At 56.6% G+C, this 14080-nt stretch overlaps 2 protein-coding genes and 1 pseudogene across 5 annotated transcripts; 1 reads left to right on the forward strand and 2 right to left on the reverse strand.

Annotated features, from left to right (window-relative positions):
• Window positions 1-1233: 1233 nt before the first annotated feature.
• IFITM1 (interferon induced transmembrane protein 1) lies at window positions 1234-2638 on the forward strand. The gene is made up of 2 exons (XM_033206520.1): window positions 1234-1733; window positions 2288-2638. The coding sequence occupies exons 1-2, from the start codon at window positions 1548-1550 to the stop codon at window positions 2477-2479; spliced, it is 378 nt and encodes a 125-aa protein (XP_033062411.1). The 5' UTR covers window positions 1234-1547; the 3' UTR covers window positions 2480-2638.
• Window positions 2639-8962: 6324 nt separating this feature from the next.
• On the reverse strand, window positions 8963-11387 carry LOC117080994 (annotated as a pseudogene).
• On the reverse strand, window positions 11250-13518 carry LOC117080990 (interferon-induced transmembrane protein 3-like). Of its 4 annotated transcripts, none has more exons than XM_033206517.1 (3): window positions 13285-13518; window positions 12148-12402; window positions 11250-11581 (listed from the first exon to the last, which is right to left on the reverse strand). In XM_033206517.1, exons 1-3 carry the CDS (start codon window positions 13501-13503, stop codon window positions 11429-11431), a joined length of 627 nt encoding a protein of 208 aa, XP_033062408.1. In that variant the 5' UTR covers window positions 13504-13518; the 3' UTR covers window positions 11250-11428. The 4 variants fall into 4 exon arrangements, with proteins under 4 accessions (XP_033062408.1, XP_033062407.1, XP_033062404.1 ...); XM_033206516.1 differs by having other exon boundaries at window positions 13252-13518; XM_033206513.1 differs by having other exon boundaries at window positions 13204-13518.
• Between the last annotated feature and the right edge of the window lie 562 nt (window positions 13519-14080).

Below are 14080 nucleotides of genomic sequence, written 5' to 3' on the forward strand. Positions count from 1 at the left end.
AACATGTAACGAAACATGTGTATGCACACATAAACACACATACACACTCAAGCAAAAGTATGGCTTTTACTTCAGAACTCCAGCCCTGAGATAGTCATACAAATTCATTGGTTTACACAAACAATAAAAAGAAATGGTTGAATGCAAACAGTGGATTTTATGTCTGTAGAAAAGTAACAGCAGACTTAAAGCAGGCAGAAAAGAAAGCAGGAAAACTTAAGAACATTATATTGGCCGGGCGCGGTGGCTCAAGCCTGTAATCCCAGCACTTTGGGAGGCCAAGACAGGCGGATCACGAGGTCAGGAGATCGAGACCATCCTGGCTAACCCGGTGAAACCCCGTCTCTACTAAAAAATACAAAACACTAGCCGGGCGAGGTGGCCGGCGCCTGTAGTTCCAGCCCCTCGGGAGGCTGAGGCAGGAGAATGGCATAAACCCGGGAGGCGGAGCTTGCAGTGAGCTGAGATCCGGCCACTGCACTCCAGCCTGGGTGACAGAGCGAGACTCCGTCTCAAAAAAAAAAAAAAAAAGAACATTATATTAATAATTATAGGTCCACATTTGGGCTTTGGTTTTTACTTTATGTCATTTGCAATTGTAATTCATGATCCTTGTGCCTGAGGACTCCCTCCTGCTACTCAGTTGACAATTCCATGTCCCTGTGAAGGGGCCCCCAGGCCTGACAACCCCAGACTTGGTTTTGTCAACCCTCCAGGTCTCTCCTGCATGGTTGCGACCCAACGCCTAGCACCCACCCAACCAAAGCCATGGGAAATGCTGGGACCCAGGAGGTAGGGGTGGCACATGTGTGCCCTGTGCTCCAAAGCTCCCCCCACAGGCCCTGGAATCCTCCTTGTGTCTCAGCACAGCCCCCTCTTCAGTCAGGGCTCCCCAGAGTCCCCATTCCTGGGCCTGGAGGGCTGCTTTAGGGCAGGAAACTTTGGCCACCAGGCCTCTGACCTGGGAGGTTTAGGCCCCAAACCCGCACAGAGCAGGACTGCAGCCCCAGGAAAAGAGCAAGGATTTCAGGACACGAGTCCTGTGACAAATGAGGTGAGGGCTTTGGGGGGGATTGTCCTGGCGCCTGGAGTGTGAAGGCGCCAGTGGGGGCCTGGCAGGGGCCCTGAACTAGGACAGTGAGGTCCTCTACTTGCTGACCTGGGGTGGAGAGAATCCAAGCCTGGGTAAAATCCCCAGGGTCCCCTAAATCGAAGACTTAGGAAGTCACTAATCCTGACTTGAGTTTCTGATGAGGAAGCTCCTCCCTTTTAAGCTTCAGCCTTTCCTCCCACCCTGCCATAAAGTAATTTGATCCTCAAGAATTTATTCCACACCTCATTGGTCCCCGGCTAATTCACCAATTTATAAACAACAGGAAATAGAAACTTAAGAGAAATACACACTTCAGAGAAACTGAAACTAGAGGGGAAAGCAGGGCTCACTGAGCACCGTCACAGCATCCGGACACCACAGATCCCCTTCCCTCCACGCTGAAAACCACACTTCTCAAACCTTCACTCAACACTTCTTTCCCCAAAGCCAGAAGATGCACAAGGAGGAGCACGAGGTGTCTGTGCTGGGGGCACCCCATAGCACCATCCTCCCAAGGTCCACCATGATCAACATCCAAAGCGAGACCTCCGTGCCCGACCATATTGTCTGGTCCCTGTTCAACACCATCTTCTTGAACTGGTGCTGCCTGGGCTTCATAGCATTCGCCTACTCCGTGAAGGTGCGTGTGGCCCCAGGGAACGCTCAGAGGGTGTCAGTGAGCCTGGGGCTCCACCTCCCCAGATGCTGCCTGGGGTGGGGACTTGTGTGTCCTTGTGAGTGTGAGTTTGTGTGCACCTCTCTCCCGTGTGTGCCCACGTCAGTAGCTTTGTCTGTGTGATCTGTGTGTGGGTGGCTTGGGGAATCTGCCCGGTGCAGGTCTAGAAGGAGGCTCCAGGAAGCTGGCTGGCTCAGTTTGTCCCTGGCTGTCCACTAGCCCAGAGCAGTTCCCCCTACAGCCCCGTAAGAAATGACACCCTCACCTTCCAGACTGGCACCCAGGCTCTCCCAGAAAGTGAGAAGGGAACTCACAGGTGACTTCACCCCATGGTGGGGAGAATAGCCTATGCTGGGGTCAAGCCAGAGGGAGGATGAGTCCCGAGGCACCTGGAGAGTCTGAGCCTGGGTGAGGAAGGGGAGGAGGTGGTCCCTCATCTCAGGGCAGGAAAGAGCCAGGGGGAAGCTGGAGCCATAGCACGTGGCTCTCAGAGCCCTCAGCTGTCTCCTCTCCCCCAGTCTAGGGACAGGAAGATGGTTGGCGACGTGACCGGGGCCCAGGCCTATGCCTCCACTGCCAAGTGCCTGAACATCTCGGCCCTGATTGTGGGCATCTTCATGACCATCGGATTCATCCTGTTACTGGTGTTTGGCTCTGTGGCAATCTACCATATTATGTTACAGATCATACAGGAAAAACAGCGTTACTAGTAGCTGCCCATAGCCTGCGACCCTTGTACTCCACTTTGCAATGCTGGCCCTCACGCTGGGGCTGTTGGCCCTGTCCCCTTGGTCCTGCCCCTAGATACAGCATTTTATCCCCACACACCTGTCCACAATGACATTCAATAAAGTGCACGTGCTTGTGATGATGCTGTGACTTCACCTGGAGTGGGGGCCCTGCTGCACGGTCCCAGCCTAGTCCTGAGACAGCCCAGTGTTAGCCCCTGCACATTCGCATCCCTCCTCTGTGAAGCTCTAGCGGGGAGCAGGGATGTGCTCAGAATTCGCTGGTTTCGGCCTCCTGCCGTGGGCAGCAGCTGGACCAGGACTGTGGGGTGAGTGTTTCTCTGACACCAAGGTAAGAACACACTGTGTCCAGAATACCTCTGGGCCAGGACCACCCTGCCTGCCTCTGAGCTGGGTGGAGCAGCTCATCTTGCAGATGTGTGCGGCTTAGGCCCTGTGGGAGGGGCAGGGGCTTGGTGCCTAGGGTAGCAGCTGAAGGAGCCTCAGGGCTGCAGCCCCTCCTGGGTGATCCAGGTGTGCTGGGTCCTGGCACCTGCCTCCTCCAGTCCAGCCGGGGTCTTCCCTGCTCCCCTGGGGTGAGGCGAAGCCCCCCGACTGTGGGCTGACTGCAGAAGCCAGTCAGACCCAGTGACTTCTCCACCAAGTCGGACGGAAACTCTGAAGTCTGAACCCAAAACTGGCTGGGCCTCCTGGGTAGAGGAGTTCCTGGGGCCAAAGCAGGTCCTCACTGTGGCGGTGGGGGTCCTCCCACAGGTGCCTTGCCCCTTGGGGGATTCTGGCTCTCAGCCTGCCAGCAGTGGGACCGCGATGACAAGTCCCGCCTGCCTTCTACCTCGGGCGGCGGTACTGCAGGGCTCTCCCGGGACCTAGCTGGGGACCGACCGCCCTAACTGTCCCCCACTTCCCTCGCCGCTCACCTGCGGCGCCCAAACTGTGGGGGTCCCCGGGAGGGGGGCCATGGACGCGCATCAGAGCGCGCCCTCTCGCCGAAGGTTCCACTTTTGCCAGCGTGACCAGGGAGCGAGGCCGGCTCGGAGGTCCTGGGCATTGAGGGGAGGGCCCGGCGCCGCCGGGTCAGGGAAAGGCACTTGCTCCGAGGCAGGGAGGCCGGCGGGAGCAGCAGCAGGGTCCGGGGAGGCGGCGCAGCCAGGTGCCCAGGCCCAGGTGCGGGGTGCGCGGGTGCGGGGACTTTCCCGAGGCGGGCAGCGCTCGCGAGGGCCCGGGAGGGCAGCTTCGACCGGGACCCCCGCGTGAGCTCGGGAAGAGGGTCCCTCCAGGGGGGAACCCCACTGGTGCACCCAGCGAGGGCCCCGGGATCCCGCAGTCTTGAAATGTGACGGGAAGACTGAGGCATCACGAAGGCGGAGACGCAGCGCGCGTGGTGGGTCCTGGGTGCCGAACGCCAGCTCGCCACGGCCCAGTAGCGCGGCCAGATCCCGGTCCCCACGGGCGTTGGGTGTGCGCGGACCGCGGGGAGGTGAGAGGCCCGAGCCGAGAAGTTTCCCAAACAGCACTCGCGGGAGCAGAGCTGGTCGGCCCGGCCGATCCTCGCCGTGGACTCGGGTCCCCGTGGACAGCATCCCCTGCCAGGCCCCAGCGGCCTTGGGCCTCTCCTCCTCTGCAGGGGAGACTCGGGCCGCCGGCTCTGGAGAAGGGCAAGACCAGGCACGGCGCAGGTGCTCTCGGTCGGGAGACCGCGGCCACACGGGGCGCGTTCACAGCGGGAGAAACCCTCCTGGGAGGGACGGGGCGGACGCTGAGCCCAAGGCGGCAGGCGCCGGAGGACACACCTGCCCCGCACGGGGTGCCGTGGGACCGGCCAGGCTGACCCCGTCGTGGACAGGTTTGCCTCCCAGAGGGCGGAGATTGAGAGGGGAAGCGAGGGCGGACACTGGGTGCGGCGGGCATCCATTTGCAATCGCTGGAGGGGCCTTCCTGCCCGCGAGGGCATTGCAGTAAAGAAAGGGTTTGGGAGGCGGAGGCTGCAGTGAGCCGAGATCGCGCCACCGCACCCTACCCTAGCCTGGGCGGCAGAGCACTCTGCGGGGAAAAAAAAAAAAAAGGTTTAATAGACCCTTTCTGTCCTCTTGAGCTGAGTCGCCCGTCCCGGGTGGGACCACAGGAGCTGTTAGGTCCAGGGGGAGCCATGGGTGTCAGACACGCAAAAAAAGCCGGGGGTGGAGGGGGTCTTAAGTCCAGTCTTAAGCTCTAAATTACGACGACGAAAAGGGTCGAACTCTGTGAAATATTTGAAGAGATTTATTCTGAGCCAAATATGGCTCGTGATGCCGCCCTCAGGAAGTCCTGAGAACATAGGCCCAAAGTGGTCGGGGCCCAGCTTGGTTTTATACATTTTAGGGAGACATGAGGCATCAATCAAATACATTTAAGAAATACATTGAAAAAAAATAAATGCATTGGTTTGGTCCAGAAAGGCAGGACAACACAAAGCTGGGGGGGTGTGGGGCGAGGGGGTGGTGGCAGTGCTCCAACCTGCAGGTGAATTTAATCCTCTCGTTGATGATTGAGTCACTGAGTTTGTCTAAAGAGCTGAGATTGGTAGAAAGGGGGTGTACAGGTTAAAATAAAGATTGTGGAGGCCGAAGTTCTTTTGAAGTCTTATAGTGGCTGTCCTTAGGAGACAATAGATGACAAATGTTCCCTTTTTGGATCTTTAAAAGGTGCTCAACTGTTAATCTCCTCAGGACTGCAAGGGTCAGGAAGAAAAAGATTTAGCTATGTTAATGGAGATTCTTCTTCTTCTTTTTTTTTTTTTTTGAGATGGAGTCTCGCTCTGTCGCCCATGCTGGAGTGCAGTGACTGGATCTGAGCTCACTGCAAGCTCCGCCTCCCGGGTTCACGCCATTCTCCTGTCTCAGCCTCCCCAGTAGCTGGGGCCATAGGTGCCCGCCACCTCGCCCGGCTAGTTTTCTGTATTTTTTAGTAGAGACGGGGTTTCACCGTGTTAGCCAGGATGGTCTCCTGACCTAGTGATCCGCCCGTCTCGGCCTCCCAAAGTGCTGGGATTACAGACTTGAGCCACCGCGCCCGGCCAATAGAGATTCTTTACAGATGCAAATTTCCCCCCACAAAGAACAGCTTTGCAGGGCCATTTCAAAATAGGGCAAAGAAACATGTTTTGGGGTAAATTTTTTTTTAATTTTCTTCCTCATATTGTAATGTTATGCCAGGGTCAGGTTGGAAAGTAAGTCATGATATACATGGTTAAATAAAACCCATCTGATGAGAATTTATGGTTTGTAGGGCATGGCTTCCTAAGCCCCTTAGATAGGAATTTGGGCAAGATAAAAAATCAGAGTTTAGTCCTCAATCATGATGAGCCGCTGAGTTTTGGACAAGGCCCATTGTCATTGAAACAATAGCCTGTATGTCTCTGAAAGTCAGTTTGGCCCCAAAAACCAGGAATAATTGAGGGAAAGTCAAGATGGGGGGTGGGTTAGCTCAGCTCACAGTTTCAATAATTCTTCTCACTGACATTGTTACAGTAGGTAGCTCCTGCGGCTTGAGCAGGACAGGAGAGCGCTTCCCACCCCCAACCAGGAATGTCAGGCGACCCCTCAGGTGATGGTCAGATGGTTGTTACACCGTTTCTCTAAAATAATAATTGGTAGCGACCGGCGCCAAGCAAAGGCAGTCTCCCAGTAGATAGAAAAAACCCGAAACGTGGTCAGCAGCTTCCCAGTAAGACCTCAGGAGTTGGGTGAGTGGGCTCCAGCATGCGCATGAGGAGGCCAAATGGCTGGTTTAACTGACGCATGACCTTTCGCGAGCTTTCAGCTGGTAGGGGAAGAAGGCCTCAAGTGAGCATGCGCAGAGCTCCACCAAACACCCTGCATGCAGCCACTCCCAAGTGCTGGCAGACCACCATGTTTGCAGATAGCCCCCATCAAGAGAAGGGGCGGAAGACGCAGAAGCCACCACATAAAACCCACGTCGAAGATCTACCTGCTTACTTCATGTCTCAAGTCGCCCACTTGGCCCTCTTCCCAGTGTAGTTCCTTCCTTTCATTCCTGCTCCAGAGCTTCCACTCCTGCTCCTTGCCTTGGTCTCTCCTTCTGCCTTATGCCCGTCAGTCAAATTCTTTCTTCTGAGGGGGCAAGAACTGAGGTTGCTGCAGAGCCATATGGATTTGCCACCATTAACATTTTCATGCCCTGTGACTCAGATACATTCCGCTGCTAACAACATAGTTTTTCCCAAGGTGGTTTTACATTTTCAAAACTGGACAGATGGGATTTGCCCCTATTAACGTAAGTTTTACCTAAAAATCTAAAAAACAATGAGCTATCATCTAATCTCAGATGGGGGCATAGATGAGAAAGTGGCAGAAGGTGAGCATTGTGGATGCTGGTAATGGGCACGGAGGGGTTATTGATTTTAGTCTCCATTTGTTATTTTTCCCAAAACACAGGTACACAAACACCCAAAAATAGATGAGCTCCAAAGAAGGTGCTATGGTTACGCTTTGTGTTCCCACCCAAATCTCATCTTCACTTATAATCCTCGTTATGCTCGTAACCCCAATATGTCACCCAAGAGAGGAGGTGGAGGGAGCTGGGTCACGGGGTGGTTTCCCCATACTGTTCTCCTCAGTGAGTTTTCTAGAGATCTGATGGTTTTAAGAGCGTTGGGGAGTTCATCCTTCATTCATTCTCCTTCCAGCCGCATTGTGGAAAACGTGCCTTGTTTCCCCTTCAACTTCTGCCATGACTGTAAGTTTCCTGACACCTCACAGCCATGTGAGTCAATTAAATTTCTTTAATGTATGAATTACCCAATCTCAAGCAGTTCTTTATACTAGTGTGAAAACAAACGAATGTGAAGGTTAAACTCCCATCCTAGGCATATCTATGCTGCCAGAGTCAGGGCTGCTAGAGAATACCTTGGGGCAGACACATGGCTATCTGGCCTGATCATCTGGAATCTGCATCCAGGTCGCCAGACCCCTGAGCCTGCAGAAGCATCGACATTTCCTATTAAGAGCTAGCCATCGCCCTTGCTGGGAGTCACTACTGGGCCTCCCCAAATCACACACCAACCCCGCCACCCTCCACCCAATCCCCAACAGGCCACTGCCAGCCCCAACCACATCCCAGGCCACTTAGACCAAACTGTGGCCGGGTCCCGGCAAGCGAGGGATGGATGTGGATGGAGCCTGCTCTGAGACATCGAGGGCTGGCTAAACAAACTCCCTGCAAGGCTTTGTGACCTCCTATCAAAGGCCACAGGTGACTGCAGAGGGGGGTGTGAAGGGGTGGCCTGCCCCTCCACACCTGTGGCCGTTTCTCGTTAGGTGGAACGAGAGACTTGAGAAAAGAAATGAGACAGAGAGACAAAGTATAGAGAAAAAGTGGGCCCAGGGGACCAGAGCTCAGCATACAGAGGACCCACACCAGCACCGGTCTCTGAGTTCCCTAGTATTTATTGATAATTATCTTTACCATCTTAAAGAAAAGGAAGTGGCAGCCGGGCGCGGTGGCTCAAGCCTGTAATCCCAGCACTTTGGGAGGCCGAGACGGGCGGATCACGAGGTCAGGAGATCGAGACCATCCTGGCTAACACGGTGAAACCCCATCTCTACTAAAAAATACAAAAAACTAGCCGGGCGAGGTGGCGGGCGCCTGTAGTCCCAGCTACTGGGAGGCTGAGGCAGGAGAATGGCGTAAACCCGGGAAGTGGAGCTTGCAGTGAGCTGAGATCCGGCCACTGCATTCCAGCCTGGGCGACAGAGCAAGACTCCGGCTCAAAAAAAAAAAAAAAAAAAAAGAGAAGGAAGTGGCAGGATAATAGGATCATTAAAGGGAGAAAGTCAGCAGTAAGACATATGAATCAAGTTCTCTGTGACATGAATAAGTTTAAGGAAAAGTGCTGTGCCTTGATACGCATATGTAAACATCTCCATAAACCTTTTTAGTGCATAAAGAGCAGCATTGCACTAGCAAGTCCCACCTTTCGCCCTAAGGCGGTGTTCTCCTTTCTCAGTAAACAGAGCATACAATCGGGTTTTACACCAAGATGTTCCATTGCCCAGGGACAGGCAGGAGACAGATGCTTTTCTCTATCTCAACTGCCAACAACCGCCAAGAGGCCTTCTTTCCTCTTGTACTAGTCTTCCTCAGCACAGACCCTTCACGGGTGTCAGGCTGGGGGACGATCAGGTCTTTCCCTTCCCACGAGGCCATATTTCAGACTCTCACGTGGGGAGAAACTTTGGACAATACCTAGCTTTCCTAGGCAGAGGTCCCTGCGACCTTTGGCAGTGTGCGTATCCCTGGGTACTTGAGATTAAGAGAATGGTGATGACTTTTCACCAGCAAGCTGCCTTCAGGCACTTGTTTAACAAAGTACACCCTGCACAGCCCAAAATCCTTTAAACCTTGAGTCACCGCAGCACACCTCTCTTGCAAGGACAAAGTTGGGGGTAGGGTCACAGATGAACAGCATCTCAAATACAGAAAAAAATGGAGTCTCTTATGTCTACTTCTTTCTATATAGACACAGTAACAGTCTGATCTTTCTTTCTTTTCCCTGCAGGGTGGGGCTTCAATTTCCTGTGGAAGGTGTTTTGCTGTTTAGGGAGGAAGAAACTGCAGGGCACAAGAGGGAGGCAGGATTCTGAGGGGCAGGCATGGAAATGAAACCACCTTTGCCAAAGTCATCACTCAGAGTATGACGACAGTGAAGGAGGTCTGACCTAACCGACTCCGTCTGGCTCCTAACCTCCAAGCTGTCCTTGCTCATCCCTGGGCTTCGCCTAAACTGATCTGGGGAGAAACGTTTATCGATGAAGGCTGAACAACCCCCCTTCCTGCCTGGGGACTAGTTTGCCTTTGCAGGACTAACACATTAGCCGCAAGATTAGAAATGATGGTTTAGGAGTCACGCAGCTGGAGGATGGAAGATTCTGACCCCGCCAGCCCCCAAGTTGCTCCCGAGGATCACAGCACGACTGTAGAACCTAGGATCAGAGTTTGAGATACTTTACAGACCCTGCACTCAATGGATCAGCTGGCACCACCCAGACCCACAATCTGGAGCTCCTCTGGTCCTGTGGCCCCTACCCAGGAACTGGGTTAGGGTTAGGAAGACACCTTCGACTCCCCAGGGCTTCATCTCCAACCGGCCCGGTCAGCACTCCTGACTCACTGGCCGCCTACCCACCAAATCGTCCTTCAAAACTCGGATCCCCACGTTTTGGGGGAGACGGATTTGAGTAATCACAAAACTCCGGTCTCCCCGGCAGCCGGCTCTGCGCTGTCCCCTGCCTCGATGCGACCAGTGGGCTCTGTCCCGGAGCGCAAAGAGAACCCATTATGGCGTCACAGGACCGGGCTCCCAGGGTGATTCCCGGACCACCAAGTCCTCCCACAGGTCACTCCTGGATTCAGGCTGGAACCCCTGCCCAGGGAGGGGCCCCGGAGACGCGGAAATCCGGCCCCCCGCGGGTGAAGGGGAGGTGGGAGCCCCAGCAGGGCCGGAAGGCCCGGCCGAGGGCGCGCCCGAGGGGGAGGAGAGGAACTCCCGTGCTCGTCGGGCGCTGCGGGTCTCGGGGTCCGCGTCCCGCCCACCCCACGGGGTCCGGGCTGCGGGCGGAGCCTCCTCCGGGACCTGCACCTGCGCCGGCCGCCGCCAGGGGCGCCGCTGAGCTCCCGCCTCCGCCGCTTCTCCCTCCCCGCCCGGCGGGGCCGCGCGCCTCCCGCCCGGGACCCACTTCCGAGTTCGCCCCCTTTGGAACTCACCTCCGGGAGACCCCCGAGGGGGAGAGGGCGCTTCCTCTGCGTGCATCGCCCATGCGGCGCCTGGACCCCTGGGCCGAGAGCGCGGCTCCGGGTCTGGGGGCGGGTGAGGGTGGGGAGGGGAGTAGATCCAGACCTGGAGTCGGGGGTGGACGGCGGGGCGGGGGCGCGCGTGGTCACCCCAGCTCCTCCCGCGGCTGCCCACGGGGCACCCCAGACGCCCACACCGGAGACCGAACCGGGGAAGGGAGCTGTAACCAGGTCGGGGCGGGGTGTCTGTCCAGGGGTCAGACCCGGGTGGAGGTAACTTCCATGAGGGCAGCTCCACTCCTCCTGTGCTGCCCCCACCGCGGGGGAGCAGGGACGATACCCGCTGGACTGGAGGCGGCAGTTGCCACGAAGCAGCACCTGGGTCACCCAGGAGGGGCTACGAGGCCCGGGGCTCCTTCAGCTGCTGCCCTGGGCACAAAGCCCCCTCCCTCCCACAGGGCCCGAGCTGCCCACATCTGCAGCACTGGCTGCTCCAGACAGCTCGGTGCTCCCTCCACCCCGAGGAACTAAAGCCAGGTCCCCAGCACCACAGAGCAGGGCCTGGGAGCAGCTGGGGAGCCGGTGCCACCTTGCCCCTTCCTGGCCCTGCTGGGGGCTCCAGCCCTTCCCTCTGTCCTGAGCCGACAGCCTGGATTGCTGACAGGCCAAGAGCGTATCCTTGGGCCCAGGATGTCCCGGACTCAGCACTGACGTTCCCGGAAACAGCCCACCTTGAGTCGGAGCTGAGACTTCCAGGACACAGGAACTCCTCCCAGGGTCCTGGGTCCAGCTGCTGCCCACAGCAGGAGGCCCGAAACCAGAAGGCCTAAGCACTTGCCCCGTCCCCAAGAGCTGCAGAGGCCAGAAGGAGCGGTGCAGGGGCTGGCCACACTGCTAGGTCTCAGATCCACGCTCAGGACCCAAAACAGGACTCCTCCCCAGGTGAAGTCTCAGCAGCACCAGAAACATGTACACTTTATTGAATGCCATTGTAGAAAAGTGTGAGGATAAAGGGCTGATACAGGACTCGGCTCCGGGGGCAAGGCGAGGAATGGAAGGAAGGTGGAGCACGTGGGACACAGGTTATGGGCGGAGCTGCTGGCCTGAATGATGTCTCCTGATCTATCGATGGGCTTGGTAGATCAATACTGGGATGACAATGAGCAGAATGGTCATGAGGATGCCCAAAATCAGGGCCCAGATGTTCAGGCACTTGGCGGTGGAGGCATAGGCCTGGGCCCCAGTCAGGTCGCCAACCATCTTCCTGTCCCTAGACTGGAGGAGAAGAGATGGTGAGGGGACCAGGATCCCTCAGCTGAGAGCCATGTGCTGTGGCTCCCACTCCCCCCTGGCTCCTCCCCACTCTGAGATCAGGGACCACCCCCTCCCCTTCCTCACTCAGACCGACTCTCCAGGGGCCTTGGGGCTCATCCTCCTTCTACCTTGGCCCCAACACAGGCTGTTCTCCCACCATGGGGTGAAGTCGCCTGTGAGTTCCCTTCTCACTTTCTGGGAGAGCCTAGGTGCCAGTCTGGAAGGTGAGGGTGTCATTTCTGGTATTGGGCTGTAGGGAGAATTGCTCTGGGCTAGTAGATCGCTGGGGACAAACTCTGAGCCAGCCAGCCTCCTGGAGCCTCCTCCTAGACCTGCACTGGGCAGATTCCCCAAGCCACCCACACACAGATCACACAGACAAAGCTACTGACGTGGGCACACACGGGACAGAGGTGCACACAAACTCACACTCACAAGGACACACAAGTCCCCACCCCAGGCAGCATCTGGGCAGGTGGAACCCCAGGCTCACTGACCCTCTGAGCATCCCCTGGGGCCACACGCACCTTCACGGAGTAGGCGAATGCTATGAAGCCCAGGCAGCAGGGGTTCATGAAGAGGGTGTTGAACAGGGACCAGACGACATGGTCGGGCACGGAGGTCTCGCTGCGGATGTGGATCACGGTGGACGTCAGGGGAGCAGGGTTGTGGGGCGCCCCCAGCACAGCCACCTCCTGCTCCTCCTTGAGCAACTCATAGTTGGGAGGCTGACCGCTATTGACAGGAGAGAAGACGGTTTGGACCGTGTGGTTCATGGTGTCCTGCGAAGGCCAGCGGTGGTCGGGTTAGTGGGATGGTTCTTAGTGGGCCCTCCCTTTCCCCAGTAGTTTCGATTTCTCAACCATTTCCTTTTCCTGGCATTTGTCAAATCGGGATTTGGCCGGGGCCAGATGAGGGCGGAACAAATTCCTGAAGATCAAATTACTTTGGGACGGGGAGGAAGGAGGGGCTGAGGGCTAACAGGGGCTTCCTCTCTAGAGCCCAAGTGAGCACATTTCTCATCTTGTTAGGGGTGTGGGGGTCCTGGAGACTTCCCCTACGTTGGGAGTCTCCACACCGCAGGCCAGCAGCTGCAGGACCTCACTGTCCCGGTTCAGGGCTCCTGCCAGGCCTGTGCTGGTGCCTCCACACGCCGGGTCCCACAGCAGTTCCCCCAAAGCCCTCGCCTCACTTGTCACAGGCCTCATCTGCTGAAATGCCTCGTCGTTTCCTGGGGTTGCAGTCCTGCTCCGTGCGGGTGTGGGGGCTAAAGGTCCCCGTGTCTCCTGGTGCAGGTCAGAGGCCCGGCGGCCAGTGCCGCCTGTCCCAAAGGAGCCCTCCAGGCCCAGGAACGGGGACTCTGGGGAGCACTGACGGAAGAGGGGGCTGTGGGATGCCAGTGGCAGAGGCCTGGACGGTGGAGTTAAGAGCCATGGCCTTTTACCACCTGGGTGAAGGCTCCCAGACCCGCTCCACGTGGCCCAGCAGCACCCACGCTGCCCAGAGCTCTGGGTGTCTGGTCCCTGGGGCGCCCTCCAGATTTCCAGGTTCTGATCATCTCTGCCTCTTCCCTGGGTCCTCACAGGGGTGCCGGCCGCTTCCTGCAGTTGCCGCCTGTTTTTCCCACGAACCGGTTTGTGCCCCTGAGCAGTTCCGGAGGTTACGTCCTCCCTGTGGAAACACCTTGTGTGGCCTCTGGGTTTCTTCCTGGACCCTCCTTGGCAGAGGCTATTGCGGCAAACCGAGCTGATGCTGTGCGCTTGGCTTGTCAGAGGGGGCAGTGTGGGCAGGGCTGGCAGGGGAGGGGTCACGGGCAGGAACGAGGCCTGCAGGCCTGTGTGCGGCACGACCTGTTTAATTCCTGATGTGCTACATGGGCCCATTTTCCTGGGCTTATTTGCCCACCAGGCCAGACTCCCCGGAGGACATCGCTGAAGGTGGAACTTACAGAGATGGGCAGCTGCTCACCCTGGCGTAGCCTTTCACCTCAGCGGGTGGTCAGGTCCACATCAGTGACCTCCGGAGCTCACAGAACAGTAGCGTGCAGCCGTGTAATTGCAGAGTGATGTGTTTGAGTAATGATGACTTTGGCTCTATAGGATACATTGTATTGATAATTTATAAGATTTATAAGATTTAACTTTAACAATGGCTGTGATAACCAACAACTCACAGTGCTTCTCGATGTTGAACACCTTTGCTACGGGATGTTTTCCAGGCCACGCAGCAGGGATTGTATCCACATAGTATAATTTTTTTTTTTTAACTGAGTTGGAGTCTTGCTCTGTCGCCCAGGCTGGAATGCAGTGGCCGGATCCAGCTCACTGCAAGCTCCGCCTCCCAGGTTCATGCCATTCTCCTGCCCCAGCCTCCCAAGTAGCTGGGACTACAGGTGCCCACCACCATGCCCGGCTAATTTTTTGTATTTTTAGTGGAGAAGGGGTTTCACTGGGTTAGCCA

Source organism: Trachypithecus francoisi, unplaced genomic scaffold (genome assembly GCF_009764315.1).
Source record: "Trachypithecus francoisi isolate TF-2019V2 unplaced genomic scaffold, Tfra_2.0 Lachesis_group8, whole genome shotgun sequence".
In the NCBI taxonomy this organism is placed as follows: domain Eukaryota; kingdom Metazoa; phylum Chordata; class Mammalia; order Primates; family Cercopithecidae; genus Trachypithecus; species Trachypithecus francoisi.